A 19220-nucleotide genomic window follows, 5' to 3' on the forward strand; every position below is an offset into this window, starting at 1 on the left:
TTTGTTTTTAAGTCTGAATCACATGTTTCATCAAAGGTTCATTGTGCCACAACACAACAGTGCAAAAATTGGAGTGCATGAAGGCAGTCCAGATTATCACAGTCTGATCATATGCTGGTCCTTCATCTAATGTGGTCTATTGAATAAGAGCCAAGGTGGCGCAGTGGTTAAATGCAGCACTGCAGGCTACTGCTAGATCAGCAGGTCAGCGGTTCAAATCTCACCGGCTCAGGGTTGACTCAGCCTTCCATCCTTCCGAGGTGGGTAAAATGAGGACCCAGATTGTTGGGGGCAATATGCTGACTCTCTGTAAACCGCTTAGAGAGGCCTGATAGGCCTATGAAGCGGTATATAAGTCTACTGCTATTGCTATATTGCTATTGAATGTCTCCATGCACAGAATCAAACCCTTTATCTCACAACTCAGTCTAAGAAAGAAAAAAAGGCAGCCTCTACACATTTACTGGTTCCTTCTTCAATAGCTTTTGAGTAGGTATTTTCATGCCACCTGTCACTTTGAATGACCTTGCTGTTGAAGCAAACAGCAAATGGCTTTTTTTCCAAAACAAACAATAAAGACTGAGGGTCTCTCTCTGCCTCTTTGTCTCTTTGTCTCTTTGTCTCTTTGTCTCTCTGTCTCTGTCTCTGTCTCTGTGTCTCTCTGTCTCTCTGTCTCTGTCTCTCTCTGTCTCTCTCTCGTGTGTGTGTGTGTGAGAGAGAGAGAGAGAGAGACAGAGAGAGAGAGAGAAAGAGAAAAAGAGAGAGGGGGGGGATGATTTATTGATGGCAACTTCTAATGATTTTTCCCAGAGAAGCCAAGAGTTGTTTTGGAAAAAATGGTGACAGAGGTAGACAAATGAGGCTGCAATTCTCTCCAGAGTTACAAGTGGGGAAAAGCCCTTTTGATGCCAGTGGAACTGACTTTTGAATGGGAAGCATAAAATTTGTCTGAACATGTGTAGAAGTCTGGTATGTAGATGTTATGAGAGACCGGGGAAGGGGAGAGAGGCTCATAACCCAAATGTTAGTACAAATCCCAATGTTTAAACTAAAAAAAATAATTTTATTAAAGATTATAATTGCAATAGTAAAACTAATACAAAGAAAAGAAAATAGAAAGAATAAAAATGGCAAAAGAAATGAAAAAAATGTAGAGAAAAGAATGTTAAGTATATAATACCATATTTCCCAGAAAATAAGACAGGGTCTTATTTTCTTTTGACCCCCAAAATAAGCACTTGACCTTATTTGGGGGGAGGTATTATTTTTGAGGTGCAGGAGGCGGCGAGTGTGGTCACCTCATAGTTGCTGCTGTGTTGCAATATTTTCAGGGAGGGCTTATTATCTGGGGAGGTTTTATTTTTGGGGAAACAGGATATATATACATACACATACATACATACACACACACACATACATACATACATACACACATACATACATTCATACATGCATTCATACATGCATACATACATACAATCTTAATCATTAGTCCATTCAAGTAATATCATAAACCCAGTGACGTGCGGTGAGGGATACCGTTGGTGAGGCAATAGCGCAGCAGCGGTGAGAAGCAATGTCCCCGCCGCTGTGTCCGACAGGCGTCTCTCGTTTATGATGGACATAAACGCAAGACACCTGTCGGACACAGCAGCGGGGTGTTGCTTCTCGCCGCTGCCGCGCTCTGCCACCTCGCCCCCCGCCTCCTCCGTCCCCGCTGACATTCTTGGGAGCAGGTCAGGTGGCTGGCTGGCTGGGAGGAGAAGAGCGGTGAGTCCTTGTGCCGGCCGGCCGGCCAGGCAGGGAGCAGGTCGGGTGGGGGTGAGTGGCTGGCTGGCTGGGAGAAGAGCGGTTTGTCCCTCTCCAGCCAGCCACAAGGGTTCACTGCTCTTCTCCTCCTCCTCCTCGTTGTCCTCCCCACTCAGTGCTGGGCTGGCTGCAGAAGAAATGGCGGCTGGTGAAAGAAAAACCTCTCCAGAATCATCCTTGCACTTGCGCAGTTGCTCAAGTGCAAGACATGATTCGCTGCTCCCAGATCAGGAGGTGGGAGAATCAGTGCCTCTTTTTCATATTAAATTTTTTGCTTTTTAACTCCTCCTTAACTTTTAAAAGGTGAAAAATTCCTTAAGCAAAAGAGGCCCCGAGTTCTCTGGCCTCCTCCTAGTTAACACTGAGAGCAGACACCAAGCCACTGTGACTTGAAATCTGGTAGCAACTATACTGGCTTTAATTAATTAAAAAAAAATTTAAAACTCTTTCCTTTCTCTCAGGAGACTGGGGAGGCTCCACCTCCCTTGCCTCTAGTGACTGCACGTCCCTGCATAAACCTGATGTTGATTATTTTTTGCCGCTTCTTACAAGATTCATCCAAGCTTTGTATAAAAGGTAAAGGTTCTCCTTGCACATATGTGCTAGTCGCTCCCAACACTAGGGGGTGGTGCTCATCTCCGTTTCAAAGCCAAAGAGCCAGTGCTGTCCAAAGAAGTCTCTGTGGTCATGTGGCCGGCATGACTAAATGCCAAAGGCGCATGGGACACTGTTACCTTCCCACCAAAGGTGGTAACTATTTTTATACTTGCATTTTTACATGCTTTCAAACTGCTAGGTTGGCAGAAGCTGGGACACATAATGGGAGCTCACTCCGTTACACAACACTAGGAATTCAAACCGCTGAACTGCCGACCTTTCTGATCGACCAGCTCAACATCTTAGCCATTAAGCCACCGTGTCCCTCTAGCTTTGTATATCAAATGTTTTTTTAAAAAATCCAGATCATTATTTGGTTTACTATTTATAATTCTCTTTTGATTTTAAAAGCATCCACCAATTTTTTGGTATGTCTAATAAACTTCAATTTCCATATCATTCTTATAGCCAATCAAAAGAGAAAAGCCAACCATTTGCTTTAAAATTAAATTTAAACATAAAGTTGGAAGATCAACTTTCAACCCAACCTGAAAGAAGGAAAAATAATATGAATTATTAGAGATTATACAGCAGGGAGGCTAGTAGAAGGCCAAACATAGGAACATCCACAAACCATCTTTTATTGATTTCATTAGTCCAGAAATGCTACACCATCCATGTTTCTGCTATTGTCCCCAGCCCTTTCTCATAATAATAAAGGAAATCTTTGAAAACCAATGTTTCATTGGGTGAGCCATATGTATATCTAGCAGTGTAATAAGAGTAACCTTCAAGATGGTTTCAGAGACCCCACAAAGGACTGTTCCAAGATCCATGCATTGACTGGCAACTAACCTTGTTTTTCAAATTCTTCAAATAGGTTCAGGCTGGTAATGCTGGGGCCAGTGAAGATGATACAGTTTTTCCCTGTGACATTCTGACAAAGACTCTTGGCCACTATGCTGTGAAGCTGAGCTTTGTTCTTCAAAGCATCCAGACCTTCAGTTCCACTGCTTTCTTTCAGATGGGCATAGATCTAATCATCAAACAAGAAACAGGGTGGATTGACAGAGAACAGCAAGGGGAAAAAAGTTAACATACAAAGAGATGTATGACATGTTATTGATCAACGCTTTCCCTCCTGGCACCCTCCTTGGATGTGAACTTTTATAATCTCCAATCTTGTTTATTTCCCAGTTGACCATGCCTGCTGGTAGTGGAGTAAGATGAGATTTCAATTGCATAGTCCTTTCCCAATAGTTTGTCAGTTTTCTTCTCTCAATACCACCAGAGAAACTATGTTCCCAGTTTTATTAGAGGAAAGGTCACAATTTCACCCCTCAAGATCCCTGACAAGGAGCAAGATTTCAAACTTATCTCTTGGACACAGCCTTTCCAATTATTTTATTCTAGAATCCACCTGTAGAGTCAATAGCTTGATGCCATCTCAAACCTGGAGCAGTTGTCAACAGATGATCAAAGTTACCACTCAAGCAATGAAACAAACTATATGGCTCACTTGTCTTGTAGACTAACTGCAGGTTGCCATGCTGTCGAATAAAGGATGTTTAGCCTAAAAGCAGCCAGCTCAACTTCATACTGTGGTTACACCAGTTTAAATTGTGATTTATTAATCTGACTTGTATTGAACAAAACAGCTCTAAAATTAATCACTGTCCAGGTGACTTTAGAGGTTGATTAAATGAAAACCTGATAGCTTTTCTGAAGCAGAGGGAAACTTGAGATTTAGAGAGAAGTCTAATATTTATTTCCCTCATAACATAGTTTACCATTATGCCCAAATAGCAGTAGCAATAACAATAGCACTTAGACTTAAATACCACTTCATAGTGCTGTACAGTCTTCTCTAAGCTGTTTACAAAGTCAGCATATGGCCCCAACAATCTGGGTCCTCATTTTACCAACCTTGGAAGGATGGAAGGATGAGTCAATCTTGAGCCCCATCAGGATTGAACTCCTAGCTGTGGGCAGAGTTAGATTGCAATAATGCATTCTAACCACTGCACCAGCACAGCTCTTTGTAATGCACAAGACCTTTATGTTTGCATTTGTTTTTCAAAATACATAAAAAAGTAAAATTGCAAATGTTATATAAAAATATGCCAGTGTGGAAAGAAGTGGAGAAGCATAGATGAAACAAATGTTTAGCTTTTTTTGTTGTATTTTTGTTGTTTTTTTCTCTTCAGACAGACATAAGTGTTGAATCTGGGTTTATATAATAGTGCTGGTTGATTTTTTTTAAAAAAGACAGATGGCTAATTCTCCTACAGTTCTGCCCTTGAAAAGGAAATTCACCCCAGGCTTACATTTTTCACTCTCAATGCACAGCTAGTAAATCAATTAAGGCTTGAGAGCCAAATAGACCTATTCAAAATTAGGGCAGGCAACATCATCCATTAACCTATGCTGGTAGATTTCTACTTAAAATGTCCACAAGTTTAGGAAGGAAGGAAGGAAGGAAGGAAGGAAGGAAGGAAGGAAGGAAGGAAGGAAGGAAGGAAGGAAGGAAGGAAGGGGCACATTCATAAAATACTGTAGTTGTTGATCGTACATATCAACAGGAGCAAATGTAAAAATGCAACCCACAAACATGTATAAGTATCAATGACAGTCTAAAAGAAAAGTCTACATTGCTAATAGGTCTCACTTCCACACATTTAAGCAGCAGAGCCATGAAACTAAAAAGATCCAGAGAAGTAATGTTGTCAAATATTTGAGCATCTCTCAGGCTAAAAAGAGTAGTGGTATAGGAGTGAAGGCATCAAATTAGAAACCACTGAACTGACTGAATTCTAGACTCACAGGAGGTACAAAGATGGCTGGGTGACTTTTGGCCAGTCACTCTCTCTTCAGCCCTAGGAAGAAGACTACTTCCCAAACAAAATTGCCAAGAAAACTGCAGGGGCTTATTCAGGCAGTGTCGTGCAGTCAGGGGAGGCAGGGGAGGCACAGCCTCACAACTGTCAATCATGGAAAGGAAAAAAAATGTAAACGGGAAAAGGCAAGTGCTGAGGTTAGGCTAGCTAGCTGCTGCCACACCGTGAATGACTGCCTGTTTAAAAAAGCCTCTAAAAAAGCACCTTCTACTATGAGGCAGGAGAACTGCATGCCTCATCTAGTCTGACTTTTTAGGCACTCGAGCAGATGGTTAAAAGCCTAAAAAATCCTGAGGTAGTTGAGGTACGCAGTTCTCCTGCCTCATAGTAGAGGGCGCATTTTTAGAGGCTTCAACTCTGTCATTCTGTTTAAAGCTGCAGCGTCGCGCTCACTCTTCCTCCTCTCTTTCTCCATTTCTGATGCCCCCCACCCCCACACCACACTCCCTCTTTTCCTTCAAATTTCCTTTTTTTCTTTTTTCTTTAATAAATGCAATGTTCAGGCATTCTCTCCTCTCCCACGACACCCCACTGACTAAAACACTTTCTTTCACCTGCCTGTGCTCGCGGCAGAGTTCAGGCGGGTGAAAGAAAGTGCTTTAGTCAGTGGGGTGTCAGGGGAGAGGACTGCCTCACCAGCCATAAACCTCACCGCACGTCACTGTGTTCAGGCAATAGCCAGGAGCTCAAATTGACCCAAAGGTACTAAAACAACAATCAAACCATAAAAGCATAAGCAAGAAAATTTGTTTATTCTTGTCCAACACAGATAGAATAGCAACTAATCATTTAAAACTGTAGAGCAGGTTATAATAGTCAATGTGTTCACTGTTTTTCTTTGTTTTTTCCCCTCCATTTACACAAGGAAGGGACAAAAGCAACAGGAGAGCAAAACAAATGCACAGAACTGAGCACTTATTTAGACAGACTGAACAGAGAGAGTTCAGGAAAAATAAAAGGTGGCATGACTTTATTACATCCAATGGAAATAGCCTAAGGTATCTTTTAGTCTTTTGTTTTCTTTTGTTCTTTTAAAAAAGACCCTGTGAACATATATGATAACATCATATTCTCCTTCTTCTTACTAGAGAGTTAATTTAACTATAGGAAGAAAAAGAGCAACTTTCCAGAGGAAGCAATCATTGTCAACCTTAAGTTGATGGCCAAGACCATTTTGAGGCTTCAGTGTTGCCACATTGGAGCTGAAGGATAGGGAGGGGGGGAATAGAGATAGTTGGGGTTTTATAGCCAAAACAAAATGCTTTCTCCTGGGAACTAAGAACATTCCCACAGGTGGTCAGAGAGTGGAGGATTGAAGTTACCAGGCAACCAGAGGACACCTTGATTGGACCATGTGAGTGATTATTTGGGGAAGGGGAAAAAACCTTCACCTTTTAATTAAGTGAAAACTGCAGGAACATTCAGAGTCAGTTTTCACCAGCCTGTGCCAATATGATATATCCAATAAAATTATTCTTTGAGGAATCTACCTGTTTTAGAGTTCTGTTTGCTTTGGGTACAGTATATTACTTGGAACCCTGACCATCATATGTTTGTAAGAACATGAATCAAATGAGAAGAAAGGCAAACCAAACAGAATCCTCCTGATCATCTCTTCCAAAATTAAACATTTCTTTAACTTCTTGTGAAAAAAAAATCAGGAATAAAAGAGAGAGTGAAGGATTTATTGAGTGGAAAAGAACAGAATTAGACCCAGCATTAATTTACAGCTAACAACAGAAGACAGAAACAGTGGACTCATCTAGAAGATATCCAGTTGGGAATTCTAAGCTTGATGTCTGCCTGAAAGTTTGTCCTCTTTCTTAGAGAGTTAACTAAATTCATATATTCGATCAAAATTAGACCAGTTCACTTTCAAAATCAGATCAAATGACTTTTACCTATTATCCTGCACTGTTACTCTTATTTGATGTTGAAAGCAGGGATGGGCATTGTTTTATGACTTGAAAAGTGCCCTTGACTTTGATTTATACACTGAAGCACAACATGCCAAAAAGGAGGATAAGATGGGCACAACAGGACCAAAATGAGATTTTATTTTAGTAGTCATTTGCCATTCATTTATTTATTTAGTTAGTTAGTTAGTAGTTTAAATACAGGCAAGCTTATTATTCCCTTGTATTTAATAATTTGACCCACTGCAACTTCAGTATGTGCAATTCAGTGGGAACATCTGGGACTGTATCCCAAATTCTCAAGGAGTACCTTTTTTGCAGCTTCAAGGATATACAATAGGGTTCTAAATTCCAAATTCTGAACTTTATTCTTCCTATGCAGACAAGCTAAGTCTTTGTCATTACACAGTTATATAATTAGATTCTCTTGAGACCCAAAACAGGCAACTGAAAGCTACCAGATCACAAGGATATGAATGTCTAATATGAGGGTAACAAATGTCAGTTTCATGTCAGATCAGTTTGAAGGTTCTATCCTTTCATCTATGGGATGGAGCTACTATTAAAATAAGGCAAGTATTCCTCAATGGGTGATGATAGCTTGGGGCACAGAGGAACTCACTTCATGTGATACACAAAATCCTAGATTTATTAATTATATCATGTCCAAAAGAGTATATCATATAATGGTTTAACGCAATGGCTTGATAGTCACAAGATACTTGTGGTAACTACAAAATATCCACTGCAAGTATATTTCTTTTAACATTAAGTTTTTACAAATTCCTTTTGGGGAATATGCCCACATAAGGATAGCAGCAGAGATAGTACAATTTCTTCTCATTTAATTCAATTATATCTCTGGTTAAGACTAATCATTCTCGCCGCAGCTAAAGCTTCTTTTACAATGCTGAGGAAATTATTGTTTTCTTCCTGCACAGAACAGCAGGCAGTCTCCAAATAAGTGGTTGACTTCAACTTGGCCTTTGTATAAATGCTCCCAGGAGGTCATCAACATAGAGTCAAATATGCATTTAAGTATATAGTCACTGGGGAGAAAAAAAAGTCCCACATCTGTCATTGCAACCATGGTTCATGCTTTGATGTATTCATTTCAAAACTTCATAGAAATCCTTTCCTACGTGACTCTTTTCTAAGGTTAAGAAAGTACTCTCAAGACGCTGATAAACAAAAGCTCTTGAGATTATTGTGAATATTATTTGAAAGCCAACACAATTCTGTCAATTGCCTTCCTTTGTTCACGCTGTTGAGGTTGATGCCATGATGTGCTGAATGCTACCCACATTCATTGACCTGACATTTGGGTGATGTATAGGATGAACAGAACATAAATGACCATTACAGCCTGGTATATTTGAAATGGCTACATTTTTGCCAGATTTGCTTTAACATCAATAGTCCTTGTCCTGTGCCATGCAAAGCAAAACTTCACATTGCTTAAATAAAAAAAAATGCTCACATAATAATTCAGTGTGGGGAAGGGAAAACACCGGCTCCCTTGTAAGTATGACATATATTTCCTTGTAAGTATAATAATGGATGCCTGCAAACTCAGCGCTTGCTAAGCATAAAGGCTGTTCCAAAGGAAAGGCAGATGTGAGAGTTGGAGAAGAAGCTTGAAGGAGGTGGCAGATGCCAGAGGAGGACAAAGAGAAGCCTACAGAGAAAGTGCTCTGCTAGATAAGCCTGACTAAGCCTGTATAAATAAATTTTCTCACCCTTCCCTGTTGCCTGGCCAGGACTGAGCTCATTACCCAGGTAGGAAGGAGAGCTGGTTCCTCATGCTACGAAATCTTACTTAGAAGGAAGGAGGAGACCAGAGACCACTCAAGTAGGGAGAGGCTGATATTCTGAGGCCAGAAGGCTTATTGAGACAGGAGAACAGGCCTCAAGCATGGACAACAAGCCTAACAGGACCCTAGGGTGATGTGGAACCCATCAAGTAGTTGGTTTGATTGCTGTTGACAGTGGGGTGAGGATTTATTGGATTTTTGTATTGGGCTCTTATTTCTATAAGCTGGTTGGAGTCATCATAAGTGAGTTGGACAGCCATATAAATTTCCTTAATCAATAAAATAAATAAACTACTGCAACCAAATCTATTTACTTCCTTGGTTAGATATTTTATTCTGAGAGTTACTTCGATTTCTTCCTTTGGATTGCTGAAATTCTAAAAGGTCTGTTTTTATTGTCGACCCCTGTCCCTAATGCTCAAGGGACTGGATGAAATAAACAATAAAATTGGAGAGTCCAGAATCTGCTTTCCTGTTACTTACTAGTCAGCTCCCCATCTCTCTGCATGCTCAACTCACATAAGCATTTGCTTCAAGCCACAATAAAGTCACATGCTTTAAGATTTCATCATACAAATAACACAACTGATGGAATTTGCATCAGTAGCAACATAACAGATTACATTATTAATTTGAACAATGTGTGCCAAAACATTGTGATACATGTAATTTCATTTGCCTCTTTTGCCCATGTAGCATGAGAACTGCTTTATTATGTCTTTTCCCCCCATGGATGAAACCTAATATTACTTAATCTTACAATGAAGGGTATGAAGCTACCCTATAAATATTTGAGATCAATGCTGGGGTAGGAAACAACTTACAGTGTGGTGTCATGATGGAAATCCTGGACCAAAACTGAAGAAATTGGACTCAGTCCTACCATCACTTCCACTCAGCCTAAGCTATCTGTTCTGACCGCCCCCCTCCAAGGCACTCCGAGACAAGATTACTGCTTGATGATTTATTCACAGTAAATTAACACACCGACAAGACTTTGGCAGCAATCCAGACTTCCAAGATAAGAAATACACACGAGAGCTTCTCCAGCGTTGGTATATTAGTTGAATCCTGCAAACAGCCTCCTCCCAAAGTATCTCCTTATATACACTCTTGGGAGGAGCCTGGTTACAGCCACCTGGGTCAAATTATCTTCTGTATCTGCGTGGTTGCTGTTGTCGCTTATCTGCCTGCCTTTGCCTGGCATCCGGAACCAACTCCCTTAGCTCCTCCCCACTGCTCCAAGGCCTGACGTCTTCACCACTGCTCCAGGGACTGACATCATGGGCACACTCCCTTTGGCTTTCACCACTGCTCCATGCCTCAGGCGCCTCCTGGTGACCAACCAGCCTCTCTGGTCCCTGCTCAGAGTCTGAACCCTGTCCAGGGTCCTCCACATCTTCCAGAGCTGACTCATAGGGCCCCTCACTATCGGAGTCTGTTTGCAGCTCCAACGGCTCCTGCTGGGCCACAACAGCTACCTAAAGTAACCTTAAGCAATGGGGCCTATCCAATAAAATGCAGTTCTATGGTGAGAAAAGTAAGGTCCAAAAATTAGGCAGGAAACCCCAAATGCACAGGTATAGAATAGGCAGTACCTGGCTCAATAGTAGTAACTGTGAGAAGGATTGAGGTGCCCTAGTAGACAGTCCTTTAAACATAAGCCAGTAATGTGCTGCAACTGCCAAAAAAGCCAATCCAATCCTAGGCTGCATCAACAGAGAGATAACATCAAGATCCCAAGAAGCAATAGTACCGCTTTATACTGCATTAGTGGTTCCAGTTCTGGTCTTGTCTTGAGCAGAGTTTTTGACTAGAAGATCTCCAAGCTCCTTTCCTGCACTATGATTCTATGACTTCTATGAATAACCAAATTATTGTGAGAATAATACGAATAACCTATTGGTTAGATTATGATAGGAATAACCTTTGGGAACCAGTTTATCCTAGAAAGAAAGAAACATATAAATGCAATAAACAAGTGAACTGATGATCATGACAGATTTCAGAAGGTTAAAGGGGGGAATTTCAAAATACCAGTCCAGGAAGTTATGGTCCATTATAAATCAAGTCCAAACTTTCCTGCAATATGAATTTGCTACCTTTTAGCCCTCCACGTCAAACAAACATATTGATTGATTGATTATTTAGGTTGGTTGGTTGATTGGTTGGTTGATCAACTTGTTTTCCATTTCATGCAACTAAGTAAATACATTTCTCTATGACAATCTATCCCAAACTGTTCTTTCAGGTCTGCCAACAGTGCACTCATCATTACTGATAACTGAGTCCAAATATATATGTAGCAATGGACAAAACTGATAGTAGGAGGGGCTTCCTGGAGAAATAGCAGGAGTTGTTGGCCTACCTCTTGAGTTTAGGAGAAATTTATTTACATTTATTTATATTTTTAAAAAATTATATCCTGCTTTTTCAATGCACAAGAACCTCTTAATGAAATTAAGAGAAATATTTCCATGCCCTCCTGACCCAGTTAATTGAATAAAAAAGAATGGGAAGTTACAACTTCCTATGGATAACGTAATGTTCACTTGGGAGAAAACCCAATAGAAGGATTGGATACTAAAAGAAAATTGCCAGATCTCAATGGAAGTAAATTGCTACACTCCATCAAATTGACAAAGCCATAGCATGAACTAACACAGCTGAATGGAATTTAATAGCATCCATCATTTTGTACTCGGAGATTAGCCCCTAAAACATACATTTTGAAAGGAAGGTTGCAGCAGTGGTTTATGCATCGCCATGACAATGAAATCTCTTAGAACAGGGGGTGTCAAACTCAGGTTGTCATGGTGGTGTCATGTGACATATCAGGACTTCCCCCCCTTTGCTAAACCAGGTATAGGTGTGGCCAGCACGTCAGTTTGACAGCCCTGTCTTAGAACTATTCTTGCTTCAATACATGCTGTATATAGTCATCTGTTGCTAGGGAAATTTCACTAAAAAACTTCCTAGTCAATATCTGGGGGGAAACTTTAACTGGGTATGAATCACATGTCTATAAACTTGGATCTATATTCTTTTTCTATGTAGGATAGAAGTCTCCTGAAAGTGACAGCAGATCGCACAGCTTCTTTAAATTTAAATGGTGGCTTGGAACTTGTTCTGGCACTTACCTGGCATATAAAACCGGTTGATGAGCACTGCCGTACCCAGAGACTGAATTTCCGTTTTTTTCTTTTGCGTAATTCTCGCTCTGTGCAGGTGGCAATGAAAACTGGATCTTCATCAATCAGAGGCTCATGGAGTACCTAAAGTCATAATATGCTAATGTTATTTAGTCTTAGGTCAGGAAACCATTTTTAGAAATCCTCTTAAGTATGCCAACATTGAATCAATCTCTCATACAAGTGGTCCACCCAACTTAATGGATTAGAAAGTAGCCCATATATATTAATATTTCTTTCAAAAAATCCTCCCCTATTTTTCACCCATCAAATATGTCCTGTAACAATGGGCCTCAATTCTCATACTAAATATTCCATGAAACAAAGAAGCTAGAGAACAATGTCTAGGAAAAACATGTACCAGGAATTATAAATTATCTCAATCAGAAGTCTTGTTGAAGTGTATCTCCGATTGATGAATACATATTCTAATTATGTAGATCAGAACAACAGAACAGTTGTGGAATCTGTCCGTGTCATCTTAAGATTCACTGCAGTGTATACTTTGGCACTGACAAATTGTAGAATGCTTATAATGAACTCAATTCCTCATCTTAGTAATTGTAATTCCCATCAGAATGTTAAACTTTGCCCAAGTGCCTATTGGTTATTGCCAATTGTGTACTACTTCTCCTGATGATACCAATAGAATCAAAACTATCAAATGAGCATTTGAAAAAGGAAACAATGGGTTATCCAGTCAAACAATGGACCATTTTGACAGAAGAGAATGTATGTATGTATGTATGTATGTATGTATGTATGTATGTATGTATGTATGTATGTGTATGTATATGCCAGTGTTGATGGGTGTGTGGTTCCCCCCCTTTGTAGTTCCTCAATTAGGATATTGTTTTCTGCTTGTTTGCCTGATGTTAATCCTTGCTTATCTGAGTGTTGGTCTTTTTGGTTCCTTCCTAACTTTGGTTCCTTCTTAACTTTTTTTATGCATATGGAATGGTAAAAAGAATTGGTGATGGAAGAAGCAGATACTATAAATTAAGAAGAGTTATTTTCTGAAGTAATGTTATTGTGGTTCTATTTACATTAGGTAATTAGGTATAATGTAATCTATGTCAGTATTTTAGCACATCTTTTTAATCCCATTATACAAATCCAAACATATACAAATTGTCCTATTTTTTCATCTTTGAAGAGTATTTTGAGATGAGAATGAAGGCTCTCATGGAAGTGAGTATCATGAATTACAATCTGATTTTCAAGTGGAAAAGGGCACAGTGAGCTTTTGAATTTTTCTATTGTCAATAGCTGACTTTTATAAAGTTTTGGAGTAATTTGTATCTAGGCAATTTTCTTTTCAGATGAGTCTTTCTGTATTAGGGCTGATGTTGGCCATGGACACCTAAAAAGTGATGGCAGTCTTTGTAAATAAAACATGACTGAGTCTATAGATGACAATCCCCCTGTCAAAAAAAGCTAAAGATCATCATAAAACTATTTATTTGTTTAAAAATATTTTAACTAACAAACCCAGGTATCCCAATAAGTAAGTTAAAAGAGACCATGGCAGCTATTTTAGTCAGGCTAGCTTTATGTATTTATTTTAAAGATTTATATGGCTGCCCATCATAAGCAACAATAACACCAATAAATAAAACAGCCATAAAACAATAAAAATAATGAAATAAACCAAAATTTACATTTAAAATAATTTTGGACACTTTCAACCCGACACCAGTCATTATTAGACTATATGCTCCGAAGTAGAAGAAAATGCAGAATACTAAAATAATACTGGATAATTAAGTAGCAGTAGTTCTCACTTAAAAATAATAAATAAAAGCTCATAATATAGTTTCCCTGGATACAGACAACTGTATGCCTTAAACCAGCTATCTATGAATGCTGGCAGACATTTATTAGGCTTTTAAGTAAAAGTTGGGTTTTTAAAAGAAAGATATTGGATAGGAAAGCTTCATTTCTAAACTATCTTGACTAAAAAAGAGAGAGATAGAGATTACTAGAAAGTTCCTTTTTGCCCCCTAAAAACAGACATATTTACCATATTTTTCAGAGTATAAGACACACTTCTCCCCCTAAAAAGTGTGGAAATGTTGGTGCAGCTTATACACCAAATACAGCCACTTTTGGCCTCCCAAAGACCTACCCCCACATCCCATTTTTGCAAAAAACGGGCTGTTTTCCTGCAAAAATGGAAGCACTTTTGCCTTCCCCCAGCCCCAGAAGCACTCTGCAGGGGGAGCCAAAAATGCCCCAATTTTTGCAAAAAACAGACCATTTTCACAAAAATGGAGACGTTTTTGCCTTCCCCCAGCCCTGCTGAAGCCTGCAGAGTGCTGCTGGGGGCTAGGGGAAGGCAAAAATACCTCAGATTTTGCAAAAAATGACCTGTTTTCTGCCCGTTTTTCACAAAACGGGGGCATTTTTGCCTTCCTGCAGCCCTGCTGAAGCCTGCAGAGTGCCCCTGGGGGCTGGAGATGACAAAAACTTTTTTTTCTTACTTACCTCTTCGAAATCTTGATGCATCTTACACACCGGTGCATCTTATAGTCCAAAAATTACAGTAGTTAACAATAGGCAGGTGAGAAAACCAATACGGCATGTGAAAACTCCTTCCTCATCTACCAAGGTAGGGGCCATAGGTAGAAAGAGATTATGCCTCAGGCAATGAATAATATATCCATTCTCTGTACTACTTTTTCCATATTCTGAATTGGAAACTTGGCACTCCCTCTCACACGATTAAAGCCTCCCCGACCCCTTGCAAAAAAGCTGCAGGCTATCATATAAATGAAATTATTAAATATCAAATGTTTAATTCCTGCATTCCAGCATGCTACATGTAGCGCAATATTTATTCCAGCAGCTGCCTTCTGTCATTAGGAAACGCACTAAACGCCATCCTGTTTATTTTGGCCCTCTTCAATGTTTTATACACCACTGTAAAATAATAGTCACACTTGGTACATCAGGAAATAAATTCAATAACCAAAACAGTGTCAACAGAACAAGGTGCCAAACCAAAAAGGTTCTGAATAATTCATTCAAAATCAGTATTAAACCACAGCACGAAGGCGAATTTAGAATCTGCTTGTCTGCATCCTTCCATTAGTCTGAAAGAGAGGCTAGCCAAAAGGCAACACCAGTTGAAAAGCTGTAGCTGTTTTCCAAGTACGGTCAATTACAGATTTGTAGAAAGTATTAGATGTTCTAAAAGTTGTTTAACATTGTACAGCTCTTATTCAAATGGTGTCCATAGACCAAAGAATACTCAGAGGAAAAGAAAATGAACTAAAAGGATACTCATTCAGATTATCCAAAAGGCAGAATTAGAGATTGTCTCTTGAGTGTTTCATATTCAATGCATTGACATGTGTTATTTGAAGTCTCAGCACTTAGTTGCCGTCATCTAGAACACAGGTGGGGAACTGAACAGGAACCATGCTGGCTCAGGAATTCTGGGAGTTGAAGTCCACAGGTCATAAAGGGGCCATATTTCTGATCCATAAAGGGTTCCCCATTCCTGATCTAGAAGAATCCAAAGGCTGAACTGATACCAGTGTTAATTCAGCATGTTTGTTGCACAGTATCTTACTACAATGAACTAGGTTATGACTTAATTATATTGATAAAGTTTTTATCAGTCTCTGAATCAAAGCAGAAATTATTGAGACTTTCAGATTTGAGTTGGAGAAATCAAGACATTTGCAGTAAAGGGTCATAGCAAAGTAATGTTGGCAGTGAAGGGTTACAAGCAGAGGTGGGTTCCTGTACCAGTTGGTACTGGTTCGCTTCACACACGTACCACGCATTGATCGCGTATGCTCAGTTGACTAAAATTTGTTCTGAGCATGTGGAGAAACATGCCAGCAACAGCAGAAGAGACCAGGGAACTGGTTTGGGGGTGTAGCTGACCTGGGTTGCTGCCAGTTCTGTGACCCAGACCAAATTATCACTACCGGTTTGACCAAACTGGTCTGAACCGGGAGTAACCCTCCTCTGGTTACAATGTCTAGCGATCATCCAGAATTTTGCAGCCCAAATCTGGTAACCTTATGTATGTTATGTTTATGCAAATATCCAGGCAAAGTGCACCAAAGGTAGAGTTGCTGCTACCATAATCTCTATTGGGGCTATCATCATCCTATTTGAAGCAATTATTTGATACTACTTTGCTCCTGGATGGAACTTGTACACTTTATATTGGGAGTGCGGGAGGACCTCTCAATCCTGCATTTTAAAGAAAATTTTTATAGAATTATCAGGGGTATTGATTACATCATATTGGAAATGATGTAGAGTCATGAATGAGGCTGTTCAAGGTCATTAAATTAGCAAAATATTATTTAATATAGCTTTTCTCTAATAAATTTTGTTAATTGGGAAAAGTGCTGTGTGTCATGGCCCAGGCCTTAGACTTTGAATCTGATTCTTAAGAAGCTGTTCCAGCTGACCTAATGGAATATCAACCTCAGGAGAGATAAAGTCAAGAATCACATGAGGCTGATCAAAACTAAACATTATCTGAAAACAGCTGTATTAGTCAGGTGAGGATCATGTAACACCACCCAGCTCCCATACCCAGTGAATAGAATGGAGAGCAGATCAGAGGTGTTTGTTGAGGTTTCTTGCAAAGTAAGGGAGTAAATCTCATGATTTACATGATTCAAGAGGCAGTTCTGAACCATGTTCCTTTGCTGGAAGTAACCTCTAATATCTGACTTTTGCCTGACATTTGTGGGGTTTCTGCTTGTGAAAATCTGACTGGACTGGCTGTCAGCCCTGACTCCGCTCCTAGAATATTTGACTGATTTGGGGGCTATTCTTCTGCATGCTCCCATTAAAACAAAACTTCAGACAAAGTTTGAACTGTCATCTCTTTGACATTGAGTAAACCATGAACTACCATAATAATTATGTGTGAGTCAGTATTTGAAACCAGAAGCAGGACTCTGTTAGATTTCTAATTTGTTGCTTCCATTGACAAACATATTTCTTCCCCTATATTCTCTTCAGTGATACAAATGACCTTTTAAATGAAAACTATCTTTTTCTTATGCTACTCCTGAGTTCAAGAGAGTATGACTCTTCTTGCACCAACAAAACAGCTGCTAAGTCTTAACCACTAACTTTTAGAGCAATCATTTGATAACAGTAGTTGCACTCTAGTGTGTTGGGCTTCAATTCCATCATCTCAGAGTCAGTGGCTGTATAGGATAGAGATGATGAGAACTGAAGTCCATAAATCGGGAGATGGAATGTCGTAGAGTCTAATTCAAAACATATTTTCAATTTAATATGTTGGTTGCACTAGAAAAAAAGGGTAGATATTAGGGATTTCATAACTTCAAATTAGTTTAACAGCTAGTTATAAAAATAAATAATATAGTCAGAAGACCAATGCTGAATTAGGTATTCTTGTGATTTATGACCATCAAAATTAAAATCTAATTATTTTGGTGTAGAGTTATCCTGTTTATTCTGACTTCATCTTAATTATATTACAGGGATTAGTCAACTATCTTACAAAAAATAAACATAAGAATTTTAAACCTTAAGGAAGAGGCACATTAGTAATCAAATTATGTATCTGCATAAACTCAGGGTAGATTTGCATGACGATGTGTCATTGGCAAGGCCTCCAATGTTCTAGAATTATTTCCATTTGAAGCATGAAAATGGAAGCACGAAGCAGGATTCATATCTCAAATGCATTTTAAGTATATTAGACAATATACTTAATCCAGGACAATGGAGAAACAGGTTGAGAAGATTACAGTGGCCTAATAACTTTTTTTCTTAATATATCACCTTATACTTCTATCTAAGATTCTTGGCTTATTTATATATTTCTTAATAGCAGGATAGGTGGCTTTCTTATTTCTTTTCTATCATAAAAGGACATTTGTACAAATGTAATCACACAAGCACATTTCTTGTGGGCTTTTCAAAGCCCCAAAAGCTGGCAACAGAGTATATATAGAAAAATCCAGTGATCAGAAGTGCGTACATGTGTGTACAGATATAAAGAATGACTCAAGAAATATTTTATTTCAATGTTCAAATATGGATCTTCCTGATTGAAAGGAAATAATAAGAACTATAGGAATCAAGACCATGATGCTGAAGAAGGATACATATCACATGACCTTGTTTCAGGGGTAGGTTCCTGCCAGTTCTAACCTCTTCCATAGAAGAGGTTCCACAAAACTACAGTGCCGTTTAGAACCGGTTCCAGCTCCCTCCCCCTGCCCATCTACACATGTTCAAGATGAAGAGTGAGAGGAGAAATTCTGGGAGTCCATGAGTCTTAAAGCTCTCAAGTTTGAACACCCCTAGGGTTTTTTTTCCTAAAGGGTTAGGGGTGCAAGGGTCTTGTAACTTGACAGCTTTAAGACTTACGTGCTTCAAATGCCAGAGTTTCTGAGCCAACATTTTGGTTGCTAAGCAAGAGCGTTGTTAAGCGAGTTTCACCACATTTTACAAGTTGTCCATGTCCATCCAGTCACATGGCTGAAATCCACTCCCACTCGGTCACATGGCTGGAAATCCATTCCCACCTGGTCACATGGCCAGCAAGCCATACCTACCCGGTCACATGGCCAGCAAGTCACTCCCACAAAACAGGTCACACCTACAGAAGAGGTTCTAAAAAAATTTGAAACCCACCACAGCCTTGTTTGCTCTATAAGGGAAGCCATGGAGATGTTGAATTTCATTTTTGAAATATGTAGAAATCAGCAGGTCTTTACTTCTTCAGTCAAAATGAAAATTTGGGTTGGCAGAGAGTCAGAGAGTCATTAGAAAGAACCAACATGATTGCATCTACAGTTACATGTTGCTTTTCATTTTGGGGAGAAACCTCCTGCCATCTGTATGGCAAGAGGTGGTTCTTCCAATGACTTTAGGACTCCAGTGAAGGGCTATCTGACTCTCTGCCTACCCAAATTTTCATTTTGACTGAAGAAATTACTTGGCTGAATAATGAAACGTCTCGGTTTTAATAAACTTTGG

General features: G+C 39.4%; 1 protein-coding gene across 6 annotated transcripts in view; it reads right to left on the bottom strand.

The window, feature by feature from the left end:
- PGBD5 (piggyBac transposable element derived 5) overlaps positions 1–19220 on the bottom strand; it is a 155651-nt gene that overhangs the window by 84182 nt on the left and 52249 nt on the right. For 5 of the 6 annotated variants that reach the window (XR_015696998.1, XR_015696999.1, XM_087718106.1 and 2 more), the window contains exons 3-4: positions 12174–12308; positions 3262–3442 (exon numbers count right to left, since the gene is read on the bottom strand). Coding sequence is in view for 4 of the 6 variants with exons in the window: in XM_087718106.1 (XP_087574232.1) it covers positions 3262–3442; positions 12174–12308 (316 nt within the window). In the remaining 2 variants the exon portion in view is untranslated. The remainder of the gene's footprint in view (positions 1–3261; positions 3443–12173; positions 12309–19220) is intronic. The other variant, XM_087718104.1, reaches the window with a different exon arrangement.

Source organism: Thamnophis sirtalis, unplaced genomic scaffold, assembly GCF_051295495.1.
Source record: "Thamnophis sirtalis isolate CommonGarterSnake01/CBP01778 unplaced genomic scaffold, rThaSir2_p1.2 scaffold_6, whole genome shotgun sequence".
Lineage (NCBI taxonomy): Eukaryota > Metazoa > Chordata > Lepidosauria > Squamata > Natricidae > Thamnophis > Thamnophis sirtalis.